We start from the raw sequence: 25,192 nt of genomic DNA, 5'->3' as shown, positions 1-25,192 counted from the left end.
TTTATCCTACAGTTAGATACATTTGGAGGATGATTGGCCTAGGGCCACAGTTAGTTACTCAGAACTAAGAGCTTCTCTGCTTGCAGTCACTCAGATTTAAGCCCACTTAAGCCCTCTCAGTCAGAGGCAAAACAGTCTTTAATCTTTTGGAGAATTAGGCTCCAGCAAAAAGAGCTACCTTACCTTTGAATGAGAGCATCCACACGAGGTTTAACATCTTTTATTATCCATGTTAGCATCACACCTTTAGTCAACTCCCCTTAACTCCTATAGTAGACACATGCCCCAAGTGTCCTACACATCTCCCTAATCACCGCAGTTCCAGCTGATAGCAGTGCACACCCCAGGCTGTTACCAGCTTGTACACCACTTTGTACCATTAGTTCTGTCCTACGACAGCAATAGATTTAGTTAAGGATGTAGAAGTGAAAAGTTAAAGATTTTATCCCTGAGTAGACAATGAAAGTTTTCATTTCCAGTTTCTCTTCCTTCTTAACAGATTTTCACCTTTACCTTTCAAGACCACGTACAGACAAGCATCTCGCAGGGTGATACCCACATACTACCCTCCTTCTCCTCCCCCTGAACTATTAGCTATGACTGCTTTTGTTTCCTTGTCATCCTCCTGTTTCTGAGTCTGCAGACAAGCTGCGTCATGCACAGAGCAAACTCTCATTCCAGCTAACACAGACCATGACCCTTTCCTTATTCAAATGCCTTCAGAGAACCATTGTATTTTTCAACAGGTCTTACACGGAAAAATAGATATTACATAGCAACGGAGGTTCCAAATTTTGAGTTTCTCAAGAACATTTCACTTACGTACGTGAGGCCTGAAGTTCTTCATAGAAAAGGAAGACTTCCTGATTGCTTACAGTTTTGGGGGGATTTGTTTGTTACTGATAATCAGAAAGCCAATCTTAAGTCATCTAGAATTTCATGTTATTTCAGTTTTGTTACTTAAAACTCCCTTTGCATCCACAGGTTTTTCAGGTATTAGAAGTGAAAATATAGTTAGGCCTTCAAACTTCAACCTCTGCAAAAAGCCTGTTGGAAAAGGAAATGAGGAGAAAGCAGTCTGATGTATCTAATCACTAGTCTATTGTTTTTAAAAAGAAAGTGGAATGAGATCAGGAAAAGAGGGTCACTGTATCTGCAGTCTCTTTGACTTTTTGCTCTCTGAAAAAGGACATTGCATTACTGAATTCATGTTTGGGTCAGCAGGATAAATTACTAGCAGTACATTGGTTGGAGATATAACTGTGTAAAATATGACATCATAAATGCTAGTTCTGAGATTAAGTACTACATAGTCAAAGATTCCTATCAGAGTTGGTTTTTTTCTTTTTTCTTTTTCCCCCAATTAGTAATACTTGAATGTTTTGATTTTGAGTTAGTAATGATAATTTACTAGATATTTTACAGAGATGTTTCATCCTCAAGTGTTTGAAATATGCTTTCCCAATACTACAGTGAGTGGCCAGAGAGAAGGATTTGCTTGTTCCAGATAGCTCTGCTACAAAAATATTTTCCATATAAAATACTGCTCTGCAAATACTATATGTGAATGAAATATATCTGCTACACACTGGGACAGAAATCCTTATTCTTTGAAAGCAATAGTAAGATTTCCACTGATTTAACATGATGACAACTTTTCAGAAGTCAGGACTGGAAGAGATGCATTCTTATACTGAATAATAAGAGTGCAAGCTCAAATGAGTTGACCCTTTCCAAGCCATTAGAAAACCCCCAAACAATTAAATAAGGATTATTCAATATTAGTAATATTACACATAGTACCATTCCTATTCTGTCTTGTCAATGTCTGTGTTCTGGAGGCCCTGATTCAACTTGCTGCCCAGCTGTAAAGACACCGCTGCCAACACAGAGTACCTCCTACAAACAAGTTTGGAAGAACAAGATTGTTTAGATGCTACCATCAGTTTTGGTTCATTGTGAAATTACAGCTAAAAAGTATCCCCTGGATTAAGTCTCCAAAGCTTTCTACAGCAATAAATCCTAATAACCCAGACCTGTTTTTGCTTTCACATTAGGCCTTCCCAAAAGGGAGACTGAAAGTCACTGCAGCTCAGTTAGTATGTTATGACTTCTACATCCTTAAAAAGTAAGTGTGAAGTTGACTTTTTTACCAGAATCTGCATTTCTCAATATATTTCTTCCCTATAAAGTCCCACCAGTGTAGGCTGCACGAACAGGAAAGAAGATAAAGGAAAGGAGTAATCATTCTATTGTAGCCATCCTTGCTAGTGCTACTGTTATGATAGAACAAGACTACTACAACAACATCCTCCTTTGTCCAAGCTAATAAAGAAATGAATTACAAGCAGTGGAAATGAAAGTGAGAGAAAGCTCCATTTTCCTTTTATCAGAGTATCCTTGTTGTGTTGCCTGTCTGCAAGAAATATAACCAGACTACCAAATACTATTTACTACTCATAGTTCCTAAGGCTGTCACTACTTCCTACTTTACCCCCAACAGGCAGTTGGGGGTAAAGCCGGAAACATCTGCCCACTAAATATCACATCATTAAAACAACACTTAATATCTGACCACACATCCACTTAAGAGTAGCTTAACAGTCAAGGTTCAAATATACAAGCAAGACTCACACTTAGGAACTAAGAAAAACCAAACCAAACCAAACAGAAAACCCCAACCCCCAAAACTATGAGATCTGGAATGTAGGTGAGCTTTACTATCCTGCAATAATCATCTTTTCTTAGCCTTATTTCAAGAGCCAACTTGAATATGCTTTTGTGAAGACCAATGAGAAGATTCAAGTTTGATGACCAGAGAATCAGTTGGATTTTGGTCTTTATTTTAATGGAATATACAGATCAGTCAAGATGAGGATTACACTTGAAGTGACTCATTCAGCCTACATATTTCATTCTTTATTGCAAGGATGAATCCCATATCATGTGTAAGAGTATTGGTCAGTCCAGCCCCCATCTGCCCTTCCTCCCCAGCCCAAACTGCTCTAGCTGGATTGTGTTCAGACTGAGAGTTATCAACACCAACTGTCCCAAAGACCACAGCTTGCGAGCAGCTACCCTCTTCTAGGAGGACCTTCAAAAGCAGGAGAAGGACTGACATTTTCTGTGGTGCAGGTAGTCTGTTTTACGTGTTCAAGAAACTCAAAATTTTGGGAGAGGTTAAGTTTACTTTGCATGCACTTTACTGGCCTGCCACATAGGAGGACAAAGCATGTAGCCTGCTGTGGCAGGCAGATTGAGTGTCACTGCACTAGTGGCATCCAGATTAGAGCGTATTATCTCTACATGGACATTTGCAAGTCTCAGCCTCCTTCGGCTTTCTCTCTGCAATACTCCACTATCAAAAAAAAAAAAAAGAAAAGGAAAAGGGACGAGGGGGAAGGAGAATAAAGACAACCAGAACTGCACATTGACATTTATAAATAACTGCCCAATAACTGGTGGAAATGCAAGTGGAAGCAACAGCCAATCATAGACCCCACTAGTTTATTTATATGCTATGCTGTTAGAGGACTGAAATACCTATTTTTAACTTTTGCTCTATACATTTTGGTAGCTAACCATCACAACTTTTGTTATCATAGCTACCAGAAATAGCTTACCACGTGCAACAATTTTGTTACAGTGCACACAAAATATACAAAAATATATAGATATTGTACTTACATTCATGCATAAATACATGAAGAGATTCTGATGTAAATAAGGATTTATCATCGGCTTCAAGCAATGAGATATATTACAGTATGTAGTTGTTTTTCTGTTTTTCCACAGACATATATTATCTTGAAATAAAAATTAATGGCTAGTGAAATAATGCATCAATATACCACTTGAAACACTCTTTCAGTCCATGAAACTTTCTACCTTTAAAGAGTTAGCAGCTTAAAACACTTAAAGGAAATAAACCAAACCAAACCCCTCAGCATATGAAGAGTTGCTTTTCATTTTCTTAATACTGGTTATAAATCATTAGCTGCATTAATTGACAATAGCCTCAAGTCCATGTATTACTATTTTTTCTAGTTGCTCTTCTTTTACTAGCAGGAATCTGAACCATCACTGTGACAATATTAACACTCATCACTACCACCCTTTTACCAAATCCACAGCTCATTTATTATAGGGGCTAGGGATAAGCTACTATAGGAAATAAATTATATCCAGAACAGCAAGGGGTTTCTTTCAGAATGCATATTTTGAGTTGTCATCTTTATAAAGAAAGTTCTTAATCATTACTAAGAGAATATTAGTTTATACAAAGTATATATATATATATATATATATATATATAAAAGAATTATATATACATACATACTACATATATTATTGTAATAATCATCAAGTCAGTGTATGTCTAGTACAGTTGCTGGTTTTAGAGTGTTTGTTTCACTTCTTTTCAAAGGCTGCATTGTCCCCTTTTAATATTTCCCACATGCAATGTAGCAAAATAGAGGAATCTGTTCAAAAACTGCATTTTTGTTCATGATGTCTTCCTACCAAGAGTGCAGCTGTTTTTTTCTGTTATCACTTCCAGGTGGTTAGCACAGGCTTTCCTGAATCTCTTGCACGATTTCCTTTTACTCCCGTTGATTGTCCAGAACGACTTCGTAAGTCACGATCAGGCCCATCACTTTGTGCCATCTCTTCATCGTATCTGAAAATAAGATAACCCATTCAATGCTTTGTCCTGCTATTCACTACACAAACAAGAGTGGGTCCCCCATATTCTATTTTGCTTAATATCTAGCACTGAAATGTAATACAAGCTGTTCTACACACAGGTTTACACATGCATAGTTTGATATGCAGCTATTATTCAAGGAAATATACTACCACATGATGTTACAATACAGATCAACTAAAATATCTTCAGCTACTTTTTGAAAGAAAGAAATCATCTGGTAGCTTTGGTTAAACTCCAGAGTCTGTGAAATTTTGTGCTTGTGAAATTTCCCATGTACTTCTGTACTTCTCCTCACTACATAGGTCTGTAACCACAGCAGGAACATCAAACTGCTGGCAGTTTAATAAAGTCTTAAGTTATTGCTCCAGAGGATTGTTAGCTGCAGTGTTAAAAAACTCCATTGTTGCATCAGAGAGTGAGTAGGGAAAGAACAAGGTGAACAAACAACAGTGTGCTTAAATTAAATGCATTTGATGACATATGTTTTGTAACACTTAACCACAGTGACAAGTAGTTCTTTAAATATCCAAGCCCATTATGGCCTCAGATAACCTCAGTGTATACTTACTTCTCAGCTGCTACAAATTCCAAGCACAAATTGGCTATAGATGCATAATTATAATTATTGAAAGATAATACTACAATATTTTGTACAACAGTCATAATATATACTTAGTTACACTATTGTATAGGTATTTGCAGCTACCATGTATATAACATTCATTAGAACTTAAATCATAATTCAGCCAATATTATATTTAACTGTCTTTACTAGTATATAGAAAGAGTATTTAAGATCAGTATGAACTAGTGGATCAACTATGTACATAACCACATTCCTGACATACTGAACAATTGTACCACTAGTGCTAGAGAACCTATCTGAACATTTTCTCAAAAAAATAGGAGAAACTGTATCATCAATATGGTATTTATATCAGTGTTCCTCTGCATAAGACCAATCAATCCTAGATAAATCCTTCAGACACTCCAATATAAAGATGTCTGTCTCCTTAATTTCTCTCTTTCTAATACAGATTGGGGAATTTAAAAAATATCTGACAACTCATTATTATTACATCCACGAATTACAGGAGTCGAGAGGCATCATTTCTATGAACTGAGAGAAAATTTGTATCAAATAGCTATTATATCTATGTAACTACCATCTATATATTACACTCAATACAATTAAAGTTCTACACACATAGAAGACAAACACTCTCTTTGCCTCTATCCCTCAAATCCAGCTGCTGGAAGCTCAGAAGGTGCAGGCAGGGGCTTATCAGACAAGTAACATTCCCTCTGGAGATGGGGTGAGACAGCTCTGCTTTAAAGCACTCCTGCCTCCAACATTGCTATTCCAGCTCCAAAAAGAAAGAAGCGGTACTTTCTGCCCATTTTTCACATCAGAATGAAGTTCACCTTATCTCCGTGGTCTACATTACACATTAAAAAGGTGAGGTGACTGAAAAACATTTGCACTTATATAGAACATTGATAAAACTTACAAGACTTCATAATTGCCAAGAACCTCTTTTGGTGGAGACTTATTCCATTTACAGTCCGGAATTTCCCCATTAGGCACAGCAATGTTAAGTGTGTCATTTATAAGATTATACTTCAAAATGCGATCATTAGCAGTACTGGAAGTAAGAGAAGGGGAAGCATTAACCTACAAAAGAAAAAAGAAGTCAGCATCAATTTTTTGAGTGGTATATAGTTCTCCAAACAGCATGTGTGATGACTATATGTACTATTTGGGAAATTAAGACTCTGCGTCTCAAAGCACATCTTTCAGTTCCTCAGACAATGGAAGGAATCCCCCACTGGGCATTTTTCTTTTTACTTAAAAACAAAAGCACCACACCACTAAGTGTCTGCATCGTCAGCCTGAAGATTTGTGTTGAGACTAGATTCATCAGGGTTAATCAGACAAGACACAGATTTTTGTTTAATTTTCTAAGCTTACATGGATACAAACCGCATAAATTTCAGTGCTTACAATTTGCCTGGTTCACTCCAACAGCTGTTATATACAGGAATCTGTGGGTTTCTTCTAAGTAAACAGCTTTTATTTATGTTCTTAATCCAAGTTCTCCCCTGTTAAACTGTGAGCTGGAGAAACACATACATGCTGTCTATTCAAAGCACTACATTGCATCTTGTTTTAATTACAACTGGGCTTCATTTAATTTATCTCTTGGGTTCCACACTTATTATGGAGAAGTGGTATCAGAACAATAAACAGATTTTTTAATTTTTGTTTTTTATAAAGTCCATTTATCTTTGACCTTTTACTTTCAATTAGATTGAGAAGGAAGAGGGCTGGATAAAATTAATGTTGAACGTACAGATTCGAAGTTAATACACTAAAGAGAAGTTTATGTGGAAAAAAAAAAAGCCTTCCAAATAGCCCAATTATCCTTTGTGTACCCCTCTTCCTCCTTCCTCTCAACCTGCAACATTAAGGACATGACAGCATTTAAAACTTAAGTTTGATGTTATCCTCCATCAAGCCAATGCCAATTTACCAGCTACTGATACAGTATCTAATAGGGCCTCTAACATTCAGACTGCTTCTGAAGTCCAGTTGTATGGATGCACTGGATTAAAACACAAAACAGAAAGCCACAAACAAATAGAAACACTGAACAAATAGGAAACAAAAGCACATGCCAGCTTGGTCATCACATGGCCTATTTTACTTTCCAACAATTTTCTTAATCCACTTACCTGAGGAACAAAAGATATTTTTTCAAAAGAGGAAAGACTACATTGAAATCTACTTAGTTTTATTCTGTGAAATGAGAAGGAAGTTATTTTACGTAACTTTACCTCAATTAGCCATGGTTTAAGCTTGTCATCAATGATAATGTCATATCCATAACACTCAAAGCAGTGTTTATCATTATTCATTACAGGCTTAAAAAAAAAAAAAAGACAACAATATGTATTAATATCAACAATTCAGTAAGTAACCTGATTACACACTTTGTTTGCTAGAAAAACAACAGTTTTCAGTGTTGCAACTCTAATATAAGCTTGCTAACTAGTAAGTTTAGGATTGCCTCTTTTTTCCAAGCTGTTAAGTAAATATTTCAGTATTAATGATCACATTAATGCCAAGTACTAAGTTACATTAATTTTCCATTATGTTTCCAGCGTGAAAATGAAAGTGTTTTCATATTTTGCAAGAGTAATAATAATATTTAAAGCCTCCATGCATAAGGAGAAATCAGGAAGTTTTAAAATTTACATAACACAGCTTCACATAATTGTGAATTCATTAAACTTCAGAAAATGGAGACTTATTCAAAGACATTTCTTTTATTATGCTGCTGTAACTACGCTGAAATTTGAGGTCAAACAATTACCAGATACATCTTAGAATTATAATTAGCTCGTCAACTATAAGCCCGAACGCCAAGAGAGACCAAGGACCAAGTTGTGCTTAGATTCACATCCTCTAGAGAATCAGCAGTTTTCCAGCATCTGCTAAACATTTACAGTATGCATGGTAAGACTCTTCTTCTACACAAATCTCATCAGATCTTTTAAAGAAACGTTTGTAACAGGTTAGCAAGACGTTTTCCCTTAGACTAATAATGAAAGCTTTTCAGTTCTTCAGAGACTGAAAGGAGGAAGGAGGAACAAGCATCTCTCATTACATTTGCCATTGTCAGAACGACAGAGGACCAAAACATTTCATGCTCAATCATTCTCAACACTTTTTCTCTTCTCTTTTAAGGTTCTGCTAACATTTGGATCAAATCCTTTTTCTTCTCACATCTGGTTTCAAATATGATTGCACAGCAGAGGCCGAGTTGAGCCATGCTTCCCCACCTCCTGCTGATCCTACCTTCATGACCTTGTCCCTCTTTCTCGTGCTGATTCTGGTCCTTCAGTGAGGTGATTCAGCTTACTACACTGGCAGAATACTAACCCATCAATAAAGCAAGACAGCAATTGTCAGTTGGGCAAGTGAGCTGATTCAGCTCATGATGGTGCCAGGATCAACTCGGAAGAGATGACAGGACCACGCACTTGGGAACAGGACATTCCTTGGCACCAGTGAGCTCTTCAGTTTCCCCAGCTGACCCACAGCGTGATACCTGCTCTCTAATGTAATCATGGGATATTACCCAAACACTAGAAAGTCACTCAAGCAGAGGATTGGTTTGTTTTGGGTTTTTTTAAGAAAGAGTTCATGATAACTACGTGACTCGTGTATAAAAGAGATGAAAGTAAGTTATGTAACTCTGCTGAACTAATAGCCTTACCTTTTCTTTGACAAATTGTCCTCCAGAGCTATTTTTTCTTTGACACATTTGTTATTGCTGAAGTGACGTCACGCACCTTGGCAGAGCTTAACACTATTCACAAGGGCAGTACCAAGTCATATTAAATAGTTCACAGAGCCCTCAAGGAAAGAGATTCATTCACTTCAATATGCACAGATAGCTCACCCACCCAAGATTCAAGTTTACTCAGCTCAGAGAAATCAAGAGAGAACAGAATTGCAGAAATCAGCATCAACACCATCACTCAAATAGCAGGAAATAGATTTTAGGGGGTTTGATGGCAAACTCACTTTCATGGTTATGAGAAGCCTGCAGCCATAACGCTATCGCTGGCAGCATTCCAGGAACAGTACTCACCGCAACAGCCTTCAGTGACTGCACAATTATCCAGTGAATTTCATCAAATAATTTGTTTGTGACTTCCTTTCCACGGGTGCTCTCCAGATACAGGCGTAAGTTACTCACTGTCCACTTGCCTCCATGGATATGATTGTAATCATCCTGAAGAGTTAAGGAGTTAATTCAGTCTAAGATTTTGAAGTTGTTCAGCAGTTTTGTTTCATTCACACAAAAACCCCACTTATACTTACATACAAATATTGCTCTAAAAACAAACTCAGCAATTTTTTTTTACTCTATTTTACAGCTTTATGAAGACTTCAGCTTTACTTTGAACTGCCCTCTTTATAAACAACTATTTTTATTATAGCTGTATATGTTTATATGACACATTGCAAATCAAGTAATAAATCTTTCTTAGAATTAAAAAACAACTGGTACTTTGACAGTTTTATAGTAAAACATAATTTATGATTTGGAAATACAAGTTTTAAAATGTGAAAGGAAAGAATTTAACTTTTTCCTCCTCTGGGGATAAGGGAGAAATAATTAAGTGAGCAATAGCTAAATTTCACTGAAGTTCGCTGTTTTAAAATTCAGTACTTGAAAGTGCTTGTCTGTGTTTTTATTCATTTAAAATGCAACTTGTCTGTTTCCCAAAAGGCAAACACAGTATCTTCTTAATGGTGCTACTGACAACAGTTACATTCAAGAAGACAGTGAAATGACACCTGAATTATTTTTAAAGGTTAATTTTTCAAGTAATTCAGTATTCTGACATAGAAAAAACACTAAGTGCTACTGAAACAGAACAGGGGAAAAAGGGTTACCTTGTATTTGTCTTTTCAGAGGCTATCAAGGCTCTGCACTATATTCTCTTTAAACGGAAAGACAAGAGCAAACTGAGGGTATTCTTACTGATGGAAAGACACACCTTCAGCCCTTGAATAACTCTCAGGACAAATGCTTTGTCCCTTTATAAAGGTTCTCCTCAGAGCAATTCTAAGAATTAATGATTGTATGCCTGTTAAATTATAAAACACAGAATGCACAGAGCAGAAAAAAGTTCTCAGAGGAACAAAAATCTGTCATCCTCTAAGACAAGGTCAGAAAAGCCTCTAACTATTTTTAGGCTTTTTCTACAGCTCTCCCCTTAGTGAATTTGGAAAACTGGACTGTACAAATAAAGTTCTGAAACATGGTTCTCAGGACTTGTTGCATGGAAAAAATGTCTTGAGACCAGATTCCAGCAAGGGAGCAGAGATCAAAGTTTCAACCCTCTTTGCATTTCAGAACAAGTACTCAAATCCAAATAGATTGCAACTGGGTAGACCTTTACACAATCACAGCTGTTTAATTAAAAATATGAAAACAAAGTAGAATATTGCAGGCTACATAAAAGATCACTAACTGAAAATAATTAAGTAGAAGAATTACTGTTGTTTTGTTTGTATTACACATGCAGTGAATAATGACTTAGAACTGTATTTTCCAGCACAAACATTACAACGGGTATACTGACTTACCCTCCTTCCTTCACTTTACCCTTTCCCTCTCCCTGATACTGACTTTTACACTTTTCAAATTACAGCTGTTTTCCCATGAGCTTGTAGGGTACAAACACACTGGAACTCTACAGTTCACATAGGGCTTAGAATAGAGATTAACAGCTAGAACTTAAAAGAGTTTTTCCAGACCTCATCATAATTTGGATAAATTACCTGACAGTTCAAATTAGGTTCTTCTTCTAAAACTGTACAGCCTAAGTGCCTCCAAAGTTACAGACACATTTAAAACAGAAGGACAGATAGGATGGATAGAGTGGCTTTACATTAAACTTCTCTCACTTCTTTCTGCAAAACTCAACAGATATTAGTGGTTCAGAATTTATAAAAAGTTTTTCAAATACTCTAGTAATGACTCCACATTTTTAAGCTGCTACTTCTATACCCATTTCTGTTGTTCTTTCTTCTCTCAAAGTGACCTCACCACTATTTTTACTTCTACTTTTATTTGGGAGAGATCTTGAAGGCCATTCTTTAACTGGTAGAGAAGATGAAAGGGTGCATAATAACGGGATAGGCAACATATCATATGCCTCACCTCTCCACTGCCACTGGCAACAACAGCATGATTTGTGCTCTAAGTTGCACGGGATCTGCTTTCACCACAACTAATTCTCAAGTGTGCCCTGTCAAACCATAATGTGTTTGAAGCACTTCACAAATCAGCAACTGAGCAAGAAAATGTTTGTATTAATGAAAAATGCCACATTTTGACACTTTACCTTAGTTTATAACTACCACCATAAGTGACATATGTAATTCACATTGTTGTTACAGGAATATCCAGATAAAAACAGTTCTGCTATGCTGCACATCTTACAGAACAGTAATAGACAAGGCACATTTAGCAAGGTTGTAATTTAAGATACATCATATATATCTTGTGAGTGTATGTATGTACATACACATTTATTTTCCATACTCTTAAAATAAAACCTACGAAATTAGGAAGTGCGACAATAGAGTTTTAATTACTGTAACAGAGGCATGGTTTATAAATCACAGACATCTGCTAAAAATGCAAAAGGGACAGTCATCATCATCAAGTGGATTCCCTGAAGAAATAAGGCTTGGGCAGCGATCGTGTATAGCCCATCTGCTCATGTCACCCTTGACCCACTAGCCTTTCCTCCCACTGGTGAATTTCAGCCTATTTTGACATAGGGAAGTGCCGTCAAAGCTATCACGTTTCCACATGTTTTATAAATGTCAATGGCAAATTACAGGGCAGAACCATTCTGCAGGCAGAACTCCATCTCTGTCTACTCAAGACGAAGTCACCAGCTGGCCAGGCAGCAAACATTTAACTCCAAGCTCACAACTGCACATTCCCTTTCTTACCCAGAGAAGGAAGGGGGGGGCGGGAGGGGAGGGAAACATAGGAAGAAGTTGGAAAGTACTGTGATGAACAAGTGCTGTAAATAGGAAAGCTGAATTAACTGCATGGGAGAGAAAGAGAGGGAAGGAGAGATCAGGAAGGTGATATTAAAGTGCTATTATAAAATACAAATCCACAGGAACCAGGCTTCATTAATTCCACTGCTCACAGAATCAATTGCTAAGTGAGCATATTAGCATTTAAATGACAGGAGACTTGAAAAAGAAAACCCCTGCTTTCAACTACTGCAACACAATACTGAAGATATCACAGTCTATTACAGAGCTGTAACTCATTATCTTGCATACTTTTGATCTGCAGTCTTCTAAAATTTATTTACTTGTAAGTTCAAGTTGAAGTATTTTAATTGCAAGATGATGAAGAATATGACAAATAAAACCTTTTTATTCCAAGTTTTTGGGACAATTTAAGAAAATCAGTCTTGCAACAAAAGAGGACCTAAGAACTCAGTACACTTACCCCATGTTTCTGAATGGCAACATTTGTAAGATGGACAAACATGTTATCCAATTCACTTGTACTTGGTGTATATTTTACTGTGCAAAACCGGCAAAATCCAAGTTTATACCTTAAATGCAAAAAGTCATTAAAATGTGTTAAACCCCAATAAGAAATAAGGAAAAGAGCATCCTAGGATACCATGTACATGTTAAACTTCTTTGTACAAGCACAACATTATTTTCACTACATTAAACATTCTCTCAAAACAAAATACAAATATATACAATCTTACATGTAACATCTCAGTGGACGATATGTAGATACTAAAACATACAGACGAAGATCAAATTTCTTTCCACCAATAAGTAACGGATTGTTGATATAAAGAGAAATCACATAGGCTTCTTTGGAAGACTGAGATACAAACCTGAAAAACACAAATCACATTTCAGAATGTGACAATTGCAACGATATAATCTGATAAATCGTCGTCTTCTTTAGAAGCAGTCTGTAAATTTTGGATTGACTGAAATCTTGCATCTTTTGCCAAGACAATGTATAAAGTTGTAGTGGTTAATAATACACACTTGGCATCAGGCATTATATGCCAAAAAGTTAAACTAAACGATGACCAAGATCAATTAACCATTTAAACTCAGTTTGGAAGTTAATAGGGTAGCTGACCAAGCCTCATTCAGAAAGCAGCTCTACAAGCCAGTCTTCCTTGGAGAGCATTTAGAGCTTGGCATGGTTCAGACAAGCCAAGAGTACGTATTACGTTACCTTCATTAGTCAAGGTCTTATACTCCTAGAATATTTGTAGTTATGCTTGGTGTGCAATTGCAAACCACTGTGAAAAGCTAAAATAACTTTCAGATTGTGACATTCTTCAGATTCCAAGTCAAACAGGAAGGGGGGGAAAACACTCAAGTGATATTCAGCCAGTCACTTTATAACAGGAAAAAAATTAACATTAGTTGTGTGATCAAAATTTTTACTAGTCAGAGAAAAACATAGATTGCTGACCTGTTTCATCCATTTGGAAGCAGATCACCAACATGAGGTGTATTATTTTGTGTTCCAAACGGATAATGTATTTATTTCCTATAAATGCATTCTTCCTTTTTAATAATTTAAAAAGTGATTTACTATATATTAAATAAAATAATGATTGAAATTGCTTAGGGAAATATTTTTCTCTTGCTTCCTGGTATTTAATACTATGAAGCAGAACAATTTATTTTTGTGCAATTTTTTCCCCAACAACATTGAAAGCATTTTTATAAAGAATAGTTAACTGAACAGTTCTTTGTACCTCCTCATACCAAAACAAATCGTAATAAAACCTGCTTGAAGGAGGAAGTCAGATAACAACTGAGATTAAATGCAAAACTAACTATATAACGACAAAGCAATAATAATGGAATACTTTTTCCATGCATCAGACAATTAGCATGTTGATGTGGTACACCTGATTACAGAAAGTACAATAAAGTGTTTGGGTTTAAAGAACTTACGAAGATGTTTTGCTATCTCGAGACCATTTTTTAATTTGGGAGAGTTTATTGATTAGAAATATTCCTTTTCCTTGAGCTTTGCCACAAGGTTTCATAATCCAAGTGCTGGAGGGATTTTTTCTGAATTCTTCAACAAAGAGATTATAATCGGCAGGAAGCATAAAAGTAACAGGAACAAAATCTGAGTTAAGGGGGGGAAAAAAAAAAAGGTGCACAATTAAGGACACTATATCTGATAAGGCTATTGACACATATAGACTAAGAAAAATTTCTGTCTTTTCAGTTTTCCAGTCTGGCATGATCCATCTTCATCAAGACTCATGTTGCTTTTTATCTCATTTAAATTCTGTTTTTTTAGTTTTTACTTAAACAATTGCAAAATACTGCATGCTGCTAACTTCAGATTAATGGATTTTAATTCACATGAATCAATTTTCTTCTTCTGTTTCTATGCTGTGAAATTAGAGTATTATACACCATTCCAACTTAACTTTATCAAACTTTCTCAATTTCTTATGTCAGCTTTTACCATTCCACTAACCACTGTATCATCCTCTGTGCATGCAAAAATGTGAATGTTGATGTTGCTTCCCCTTTGGATGTGGTAATTTTTATTTCCATGTAACTCCCATTAGTAATTCTTCTTTGCTCCCACAATCGGTATTACCATGTCTGCTGAAATCTAAAGAAAATCTTGCTTTTTGTCAGATTATCTTCACTTCCATCCATACAGAACTGCTTCTTCCTTACATGGATGAACAGTGCTTTCATTTCACTTTCTCAAGATGTAAATCAACTCAACATATACCCACCTCTGTTCCACTCCAATGGTTTCTGAGCTCCAAAACAACTTTACTCTCATCATTCCTGATCTATTGCTAGTTTGGTTTTAGGGAGGGGGGTTTGTTTGGGTTTTTTTTTAATTTATTTTCTAGCAGTCATTACTTGCTCCCAGCTTCCTCCAAATTTCTCCTCTGAGGAGTCTATTCATTCAGTTCTGTCCAGAGACCTTCTGCAAAAGTTTACTTCAGTTTTTGCTCCAGTTTAAGATTTTCAGATGTTTTTTCACTTTTGAATTAAAAAAACTCCAATCCTGTCTCATACGAAGTTCCAGAGCCCTTTGGTTTCACGCCTAATCTTATTGCAAAGTACCTTAATCCCAAAATTTTCCCTCTTCAAAATAACCTAAAAAAGCCCCAAACAAAAACCCAACAAAAATCCAACCAACTAACTCCTCCCCCAGGCTCCCTCCCCAACCACAAAAAGCCTAGTTATAAAGCTATTTCTGTACCTTTACATTTAAAAATAATAATTTAATTATCACTTCATCCAATGTTGCTTCTGCTAATGCTACACTGTTAAGTTCAGTCTTCTTTAAGGACCTTACTACCTACAAAGCTAAGTCTAAATACAAATTCCGTGCACACAAACTGGATTCGTGCTCCTCCTTGAATACTGCTGAATACGAGCAAGTACACAGTGAATGAATAGGGACTTACTCCTGTAGTAATACAACAGGGAAACAGAAATGTTCAATCTTTTATTCCTGCTTTGCCTCTAATTTCAACAAAGACCCTGAACGAGTGGCATCCCCTCTATTCCTCTCAATTTGTAAAATATTAGCCATTATCCTTCAAAGCAAGGTTTGTGAAAAGCTTTGAAAAGATAGTATTTCATATGAAATATTCACTACTACTGTTTTTATCACTTTCCCTATTCTTGTGTTTCCTTATGCTCTAATGGCAGCTTTGAGGGGAGGGAAAAGGAAGAGAAGACAGAGAGAGAAGGCTGTTAGGTTTGCAGAATGCAGCAAACAATTTTAGGATAAAGTGCACTTTATTTAATTGACAGGGACAGAGCATTTCAAGATAGTCACTTTAATGTTCTAACACTTCAGAGGTTCAGTGCTTTATGCACAGAAAAGCTGGCTCAATTCCAGGGTATTGACTACATAGGAAAAATGATTAATGCTGATAATGAGAACCACATACCCAAATAAATATACTTCCCATTTTCATCCTTTTCTGCAAGAGGACTTCCTTCTTTCTCAAGTTCTTTCCTGTATCGCTTGATATTCTTTACCATCAGATCTTTTCTGGTCAGTTCATAATGGTTTGGGAAATGATTGACAATTTGGTCATCAGAGAGGCGGTAACCAGTTTCCACACTGAAAACATTTCTGATTGTTTGTACGCTCATCCTGAAAGCAAAGACAGATACCAAATGATTTCTCCCAAGAAACACAATTCAGGACAAAGTTGAAATTTTTTTGTTACATTCACTTCATCTTTTCTCTCTCTCATTTCTCTTTATAGTGTAATATTTTGCTGCAGTAACAATCCTACACATCCTGAACTTCTATTAGCAAAACCAATTAAATCCTGCTGGATGTTTTATCGATCCCTCTACTACTCCTGAAACTGGTGCAGAAAGTGAGGAAAGGAAGATGACAACTTGGCCCTACTGGATTCTGGCTTGTTCATAGTCAGGTGAACCCCCAGCAGGGCCTAAAAATGACTGAGGCACACCCAAATGCTACAGAAGCATCTTTCCAAATCTGTTACTCTGTGGCAACTCAGCTTTCCTCTTAAAAAAAGCCACAAAAACAACTCCTACTGACTACTTTGCTATTTGGATTGTAAAGGACTTCAAGCATATGAATTGAAAACAGCGATTCAGAGATTTTGCTAAAAACACCCATAAATGCCAGATCAGAGAGCTGCAGTGACAAAGTCATCAAATCAGTTATCTACTTCATTTTTCACAGAGGAGAAGAGCAGGGCTGTAGATATGAAGAATTTTCTGTATTAGATGTCACCCATTGGAAATTTAAGAATATTTCCCGAATGCCATCAATCCTACATTATCATTTCAGGAAGAAAAAAAACCCAAACCCAAAACAACCAGTCACACAACAATTTCCATGAATGCCCTGTTCCCCCACTCCCCCCTCAACTGCATTCCAAAAGCATGAGCAGATTAGTAGATTCCTACCCATTTAAAAAAATGGTTCACAAAGGGTACATTTGGCAGCAGAAACCGCCATTCTGTCCTATTTGAAAGGGACAATATAAATTGTTTGGCTTACTTAGAGTATTGTTTCTGCCAATTAATAGATTACTGCATTCTAGGGCAGCATTTCATGGTCTTATATTAGACAAATGCCAAATAAGAAGTTAGATTATCTACTCTCCTCCTTTCACCATTATCTTGATTTAATTTCACATTCACTCTCAGTATTGAAATGTTGAATAATGAGTCTGCATATAAATCATTATCATGAAGGAGAAGGAAAGTACGGTTCTCAAGGCCTTTATTACAGGAGCCTGGACTCTGGTAACAGGGCAAGCCTCCATTACACTGATAAAAGAATATTTTATCATATATTGGAACTGTGTACTCTTGGATTATTTTGCTTATGTTGTGTTGTCAGAAAATTTTGGGAAGAGATACATTCAAAGATTCCCCTCAGGCCACAAATCCCCTCCAACAGTAAGAGAAAAATTCTGCTTACTGCATACAAAATAATTGAATAAAGTCAGGTATCACATTTCAAAGCAAAAACCACTGAACACAGCCTTTCCCCTAGGCTTTTTACAATTGGTATTCCAAGAAGTGATCGATATCTCACCAGGTCACTGACTTTCCACTCCCTGGCAAAACCTTTGGCAAACTGCAAAGATACATGAGATCAGTAGCATGGGAATGGATCCATGCAGATGGGACCTTCTACCCTGAGGAATCCCAATGACTTTAGCAGGCCTGCACAGATACAGGAATCTACCAATGCAAATCTGAACAGAAGACCAGCAATAGCCTAAGAAATTACAGAAGGAATGAAACAATGTTACTCTCTTAGGAGCACTGCAGTAAATCAACAATAATTTCTGCATCTTTCATTTTTCAATATCCATTTTGTTATATTATTAATAGTATTAACGTAAGACATTAAAATGCTTCACAAATTTAGAAATCGGTATTTTTAATGTACTTACCAATAAAAATTCCAGTCTTCATTTTCTGCCACTTGAATCCAGCCTCTTTTTTCAAAGTTGTTTATTAGAACAGATTTTTCTATGTCAGTTACCCACTTTACTTTTCCTGCCATTATCCTAATGCAGAATCAACCTGTTAGTAAAGAAAAGTTTAAAGATGTGAAGTTGAAAACAGGGGAGAGTACAAACTAGGAAAGCCAAAGCGGAAGAAAAGCGGCATCTAGAAAGCACTTCAACATAAGTAAGATAGAAGTAAATTCATTTAAAAATCAAGGAAAATAACATCTTAGGTTCAGACTGAAACCCTGCATTTGTCAACTGCACAACTGCAAACAAGGACACCAGTTACAAGGACCTTTCACGCTGCCCAGTCAATCCACCTTTTATGAATGGGCACACAACTCATGTCTCCCCTTAAATACACTAATGACAGAAATCCCTATCGTACACTTACTGGCTAATGTTTACAGAACCAAGCGTAGAGCACAGAGATTTTATTATTTCTAACCAAGACTCACATGCATATACTTTTTTGCTTTGTTTTGAAGTAGAGGAGTTCATATGGATCACTCAGGGACTGCAGAAGAAAACAATTCCAAGAGAAATCCATTACATGCTCTATCGAGAATCATGATTTGCTATACCACAAGGAAGGGAACCAAAGTAACGTTACCAGCTTTGTGTTGTCTTCTCTATATCTCATGCAGCCATGATTTTGCCTTCTGCTCTAGCTGCAGGGTATATGGATAAGTTGATATCATTTAAACCCTCAACAGCAGGATTTCCCCAAACCTAAGGTTGTTACAACAGTATCTATAAGCTGCATTTCAATTCATGACACCTAGGTGTCACTTTCTACATTAGATCTCTCACTTGTCCAGATCAGCTTTTTCTATTAGCATCACACAACCATTCTGGCTGGAAGCGACCTCAGGAGGTCTCTTGTTCAGCCTCCTGCTCAATGCAGGGTTAGCTATGAGGTCAGACCAGGTTGCTCAGAGGTTTATCCAGCCACGTTTTGAAAACCTCCAAAGATGGAAACAGCACAGTTTCTCTGGGTGTCCTGTCTCACTGCTTGACTGGCCCCATGAGAAAAAGGTTTTTTTCCATGTATTTTTCCATATATTCTGAACCTCTATTCTTTCAGCTTATGCCTGTCGTCTCTCACCTTTCACCACGCTAAAGAGCCTGGGTCTGTCTTTTTGACAACCTCCTCATAGGTACAGGCAGGCTGCTATTAGGTGACGCCAGAGCCACCTCTTCTCCAGGCTGAAGAAACACACTTGCCCCAGCTTCTCCTCACCAGACAAGTGCTTCAGGCCCTTGACCATCTCGGTAAGCCTCCGCTCAATGCAGTCCAGTTTATGGATGTATGTCTGTCTGGTTCTGGGGGGCTCAAGTTACTTTTGTCAGTCCTCTGATATATTGTGTTACCTCCTTGCCCTTTTTGTTTGAGAAAGACAGCCAAGTCTAGCATGGTGGAAATGCGCAACAAATGCACTGAAGGAGGAGTGAGGACAAGTACCCACCATTACTACCTCTCTGAAGTGTAGGCTGAAGCTTTCCGACAGCAGCAGGCACTCACCTGCTTCCACTCCCCTTTACAAGGGCTGTTTGGTGAGATCCCCTTCACACGGTGTCTCATATCGTGCATTAATGTAATACCAATGAAGATGGGGACAAAGAAACATTAATTGAAGCATGTCGTCCTTCACGCATACATACTCTAGAGCAAAAAGCCTACAGTCCAGTAGATGTGGACAGAACACAACGAACAATGTATTTACCCGTCTCTAAGTAAGTGCTGAAGCCCGGCCTCCCAGTATCTAGGCCTGATTAATATACAACTATTAAGCAAGCTAACATGTATTCATGAGCAAATGATGATAACTGATAAAGTCAAGGGTAGACAGCTCTCATAAGCAGTTTCTACATTGCTGTTTAGTCTTTCTGCAGTTCATTCTGCAAATTAGTTTTACAATTGCAGGCAGCCTAGTGAATTTTCATAGTTAGGTTTCACAGAAATCAACTGCAGAGAAGTGCTAATTCAGAAGAAAATCTCTTTGAGCCAAAAGCTGATTCTTTGGCACACGCCTCTCCCAAGAACAAAAACGGCCATACAAGGGAGTGGGAGAGAGCGGAGTTACACACACACATAACACCATCTACTGCTCCTTCTACATGTAATTTTCCATTGAAAAGTCAATTAATACTTCAAATCACCTTTACAAATGTAGTATTGTAATTAATGCAAGTAATGAATGTAGTTAATACAATTTCTGCAACTAAGATGTTGGACTGGAATTCAAGGGGTCTTCAGTTTCCAGGACTAGATATGGAGATGTACATTTGCCAGCAAGCTAACACCCCTATGGTTTCTCTCTTCCTGGGAGGCATAGCCCATTATATAGTGCTGCCACCTTTTCCTTCCTAGACTATTTAAACTACCAAATTCCACAAGGCAGAAATGTTTACTATTAGACTCTGATTTTAGAGAGTTTTAGACACACTTATTTTTATTCCTGTTGGTAAAACAAGTTGAAATCAAGCTTAAATAGACAGATAGAAAAGGGTATATGAAGGCTCAGGGTCTGTCTTTTTGTGTATGCTTATACAACACCTAGTTCTACAAGGTCATGATCTTTCTCTGGGCCTTCCAGACACTACCAAAACAAAAATAAATGAAACAAAGGGATTCATTTATTTGTACTGAAGCATGTATGATTCACAATCAGTGACTCACTAGTACCACACACCATCTTGTTGTGGTTTTAAAAGTTCAGGGATTAGTCAACTTGGAATAGAATTGTCCCTTCAAAAGGAAATGTGTTAAACGCTATGACAGCAGTAACCAAACACAACATAAAATTTTCAAAGAGCCTTAAAACATATCCTCCACATCTCCAAGCTACCCCATTAGGTTTACCAACATCCAACACCAACGCTATACCTGTTTCTCTGTCACCCAACTCCCTGATCTGGCTCTCTACTTCCCAAGCGTGTCTCACTCCAGCAGCCTTAGTACCTAAGCTACAACTGACCTCAGGGCTTGTTCTTCCAGAAACGCTGAATCAGACAAATGTAGCTGCCTGCGCCTCTGTCTTTACAGGAGCACGTAGCTGCTGCCTGGCAAAGATTGAGAGACCGGGTGCACTGCCACAAGCAGGGCTACTTTGCCAACACTTCTGATGCTGCAACCTCATTTCTACCCTGGAATGCAACAGCTGTCACAGCATCCTTTCTATAGGACTCGTCATGAAGATATTTCAACACATGCTATACACCCTATGGCAAGGAACCCTGAAAGATTGCATGTACTGATCCAGCAAGCGAATTTTGTGGTAGCAGGTGGGACTGCTCCACGACTAGTTATGCTATCTGACTACCAGAGACCACGCTGTTTGATTTCAGAAGCCAGAGACAATTCAACCAAAGACTCACCCACAGAAAGGCGAGTTAAAACTAAACCAAAGCTAAAAATTTAAGATAACTTTTGCCACAAATAAAAAGAAAAATTACAAGAGTGTCATCCTTTTCCTATTTTGGGAACTTTAGGCCTTATAGATCCATCCCACTACAGGAGGATTGAAAGGATAGCCATACAACAGCAGACTGAAAATTAGTCCTTGGTTTATGCGGACAGTTTGATCATCTCAGATGATGTTTAACTGGCCTGTAAATAAAATCTTCTGATTTTGTGTAATTTGATTACTGAAACCCACAAACAAGCAGTCATAAAAAATAACTTTTATTAAGTTGTATCAAAAACTTTCTTATTTCCAATAATATAATTTTAATACAATATCATTTTCTACAGGAATCCTCTAATCCGCAATTAGGTATTCTAGATAACCCGATAAGATTCCACGACATAGCCATGCATTCAAACTTCTGGTCAGTTGAGATTCTTTGCTTCGGTAAACATCAAAGAAGAGCTGTATAACACAGCCCTAGCCTGCGTACAGTAGGGTAACGGTACAGTAAGTGAAATCCTTTGCAGAGCACCAGATCTCCTACTCATGAGACAGAAAGTATATCACACAGGCACAGCAGGCCTGACGCTTCCCCAAAACACTGCCAAAAAATTTGCTGGTGCCAGGGGCAGCAAGTAAACGTAAGGAATCCCAGCAGCAGCCTAATCCAAGGCAGGGGCCTCTTGCCCGGGGAACAAATCCACCAGGCGACAGTGAGATCCGAAAGCATTCCGGTCGTCATTACCGCCACTACAGAAGCTACTCATGCTGATGGCAAACCGTCTTTTCACACTGCAAAATAAGTGTAAGTAAGTGGCACCGGTGTCTGCGGCACCTGACCTAGCAAGCTCTGTTTGCTTCTCACAGTTGAAAACGTAACTGTGGCTCGTTATTGAGTTTATTACTGGAAAATCCAGTTCGGCTGATGCAGCTGTGCCATCAGACGAGACCGGGAGGGCCTGCCAGAGCAATTCCCCAAACGTCAGGGATAAAGAGGAGCCGAGGAAGCGAGGAGCCCGGGGGAGCCGGTCACCAAACGCCCCAGGAGCACACGCGTGCAGGCCACACGCTCCCGCAGGGAACCGCAGGGGAGGCAGCCGCGCTCGGGCCGCCACCAACGCCTCACCCGCGGCGCCACGCGCCGTGTCGCGACAGCCGCACGAATAGGCTTGACCCCGGCTGGCTTTGCCCCCGTCCATCCCAGGCACCCTCCGAGAGCGGGCCCGCACGGGGAGCCCGGGCCAGACGACCACCAGCCCCCTCCATCTCCCGGGAAGCGTCGCGATCCCGCAGGCATCTTCAGCTGTCGCGACAGCCCCGGGCCGAGCGCCTCCCCCGACGGCGGGCGGTTGCAGCCCGCAGCGCGCGCGTGTGTGTGTGTGTGTGTGTGTGTGTGTGTGTGTGTGTGGGACGGGGCCACGACACGACCCGCGCCCCCCGCTCACCTGCCGGCGGGAGGGGCGGCCGCGGCCCCCCCTCAGGCCCAGCCGTCCCCGCCGGCCGCTCCCATCGCTCCCGCCGCCGGCTCCGCGCCCGGCCCCGCGCCCCGCCCCTTCCGGCGCCGCTCCCTAGCAACTGCGACGCGCCGGGGGCGGGGCTTCCGGAGCGGAGGCAGCGGCGGGGGGGGCGTGGAGCTCGGTTGCCAGGGAGACGCGCGGCGGCCCCGCCCCGCGAGCGTCAGCGGGGTCTGCGCAGCCCGGCGGGGCCGGCGGCCATCTTGTCCGCCTAACGGGGAGGGCTGGGGCGCGGGTCGCTGCTCGGGAGCGGCAGCGGCAGCCGCGGCGGCCCAGACTCTCGGTAGCCGTGCTGCGAGGGAGGAGTGGTGCGGAAGGTGCCTGGCGAGGCCGGGGCCCGGCGCGGGCCCCGAAGGGAAGGGTGGTATTCCCTTCGGGGCCCGCGCCAGGCCGTGGTCTCTCCCGCCCTTTTCCGTCCCCCTTTACACGCTGCGAGCCTGACAGGAGGGCCCCGAGACCTGCCCGTCTCTCTCGCCATCATCCGCTGTGCCCGGGGCCGTTTTGATCTTAAGCCGCTGCGGCCTGGGCCTGCCCCATTGTCGGAAAAAAAGTCCCTGACAAACATCGTGAGTAAATGGAGGTTTGTGGAAGGTCATAGCATGGCAAAACACGCCTAGATGTTGCCAGAATACCTAAAAAATCCCAGGGCGCTCACGCCAAAGCTCAAGTTCCTGTTGGAGCGCACCAGGTGTAAGAGGTCCATCACCATATGGCTGTAGGAATATCTTTTTTTGTATTGATACTGTTCTGAGGAAGTGTGCGAATTTTCCCCAAAATTGCCAACAACTGTACTTTGCAGTGAAAACTGGGTGAGAGAAACAGTACCTGAGAAGTTACGGTATTAGTGTCTGTGTAGAGAAGCCTGATTTAGGCATACAAAATTCCTCCCGGTACGAGAGATTACGTTAAGGGACCTGACATATATTAAGGTTACTGACATTTTGTCATAGGCTCAATACAAAACAATAAGGTATTACATAATGAACTCCAGAGATTCGAAGAGTCTCTGAGGAAAAAATAAAGGTGAAATAAATTACTCATTCTGTAAGACAAATTACTTATTAAAAAATGGATCTGTCGAGACAGTAGCTGAAATAAACAGTTTGCAGTGTGTTGGTGCACAGCAAATAACTCAGATATGAATCTGTATTCCCCAAGAACCTTAATTCCCCAAATAATCTGAATGTAATAAATATGCCCTACGATGTACCATATCATCCTATGGTAATCAGCTTAGTTCCATGGATGCAACTACGAAGAAACAGTTAAATTTAATAATTAATATAACCGGAGCTATTAAATATTCTCTAGTTTAACTATGACAGCAGCCACAAAATGCAGCGTATCTTCCTTCGGTCACGTGGAGTGGAAATTTCCTGGCACCACAATACCTCTTGGCAGCAGAAGAGAGCATGGAGCAGCCTTTGCAGCCTTCTTTCAACCAAGAAGGTATGTCTGCTGTGACAACTGGCAGCAAGTAAAGTGAACCTGAATCTTCTCCTTGCTATCAATCCTTTTTTCATCCCTGCATCCATCATACCACAGGGCAAAGCTGAAAAAGTACCACTTTTTAAAAATGTATTATTAAATAATTCATTAAGGACAGAAACAGTTGTTTGGGTTTTTTTTACGTTAAGAGTCTTTTAGCTTAATTCAGCAGTCCTTAATCAAAGTTATAGTTCCATGGCATAAAAAGCTGTTGTTTTGCTGTCTCTCTGAAAATTACATCAAGAGTATTGTATCACAACTAATAATAGATGCTCTAGTTTTTGATATTAATGCGTCTCCACTGTGTAACATTATTGTCCCAACAAGGGAAGCCAGGGAGAATCTGAGAGCAGCTCACTAATGCTTACAATTTATTGTATCGGGAAATGCCGTAGCAGCATCGGTGTGCTATCTTTGTGACAGAAATCACTCCTACGATAGCATTCGTG

At 39.2% G+C, this 25,192-nt stretch overlaps 1 protein-coding gene across 5 annotated transcripts; it reads right to left on the bottom strand.

Annotated features, from left to right (window-relative positions):
• Window positions 1–2,822: 2,822 nt before the first annotated feature.
• TTLL1 (tubulin tyrosine ligase like 1) lies at window positions 2,823–23,299 on the bottom strand. 5 transcript variants are annotated; one of them, XM_030040248.2, is made up of 11 exons: window positions 19,807–19,908; window positions 18,787–18,906; window positions 18,269–18,401; window positions 16,265–16,473; window positions 14,274–14,454; window positions 13,049–13,183; window positions 12,775–12,883; window positions 9,370–9,513; window positions 7,547–7,633; window positions 6,220–6,383; window positions 2,823–4,678 (listed from the first exon to the last, which is right to left on the bottom strand). In XM_030040248.2, the coding sequence occupies exons 3-11, from the start codon at window positions 18,379–18,381 to the stop codon at window positions 4,549–4,551; spliced, it is 1,272 nt and encodes a 423-aa protein (XP_029896108.1). In that variant the 5' UTR covers window positions 18,382–18,401; window positions 18,787–18,906; window positions 19,807–19,908; the 3' UTR covers window positions 2,823–4,548. The 5 variants fall into 5 exon arrangements, with proteins under 5 accessions (XP_029896108.1, XP_029896105.1, XP_040985409.1 ...); XM_030040245.2 differs by lacking the exons at window positions 18,787–18,906; window positions 19,807–19,908 and adding an exon at window positions 23,187–23,299; XM_041129475.1 differs by lacking the exons at window positions 18,787–18,906; window positions 19,807–19,908 and adding an exon at window positions 23,187–23,299 and having other exon boundaries at window positions 16,283–16,473.
• Between the last annotated feature and the right edge of the window lie 1,893 nt (window positions 23,300–25,192).

Source organism: Aquila chrysaetos, chromosome 17 (genome assembly GCF_900496995.4).
Source record: "Aquila chrysaetos chrysaetos chromosome 17, bAquChr1.4, whole genome shotgun sequence".
NCBI classification, from domain to species: Eukaryota; Metazoa; Chordata; class Aves; order Accipitriformes; family Accipitridae; genus Aquila; species Aquila chrysaetos.
This window is presented reverse-complemented; position numbering and strand designations above follow the sequence as displayed.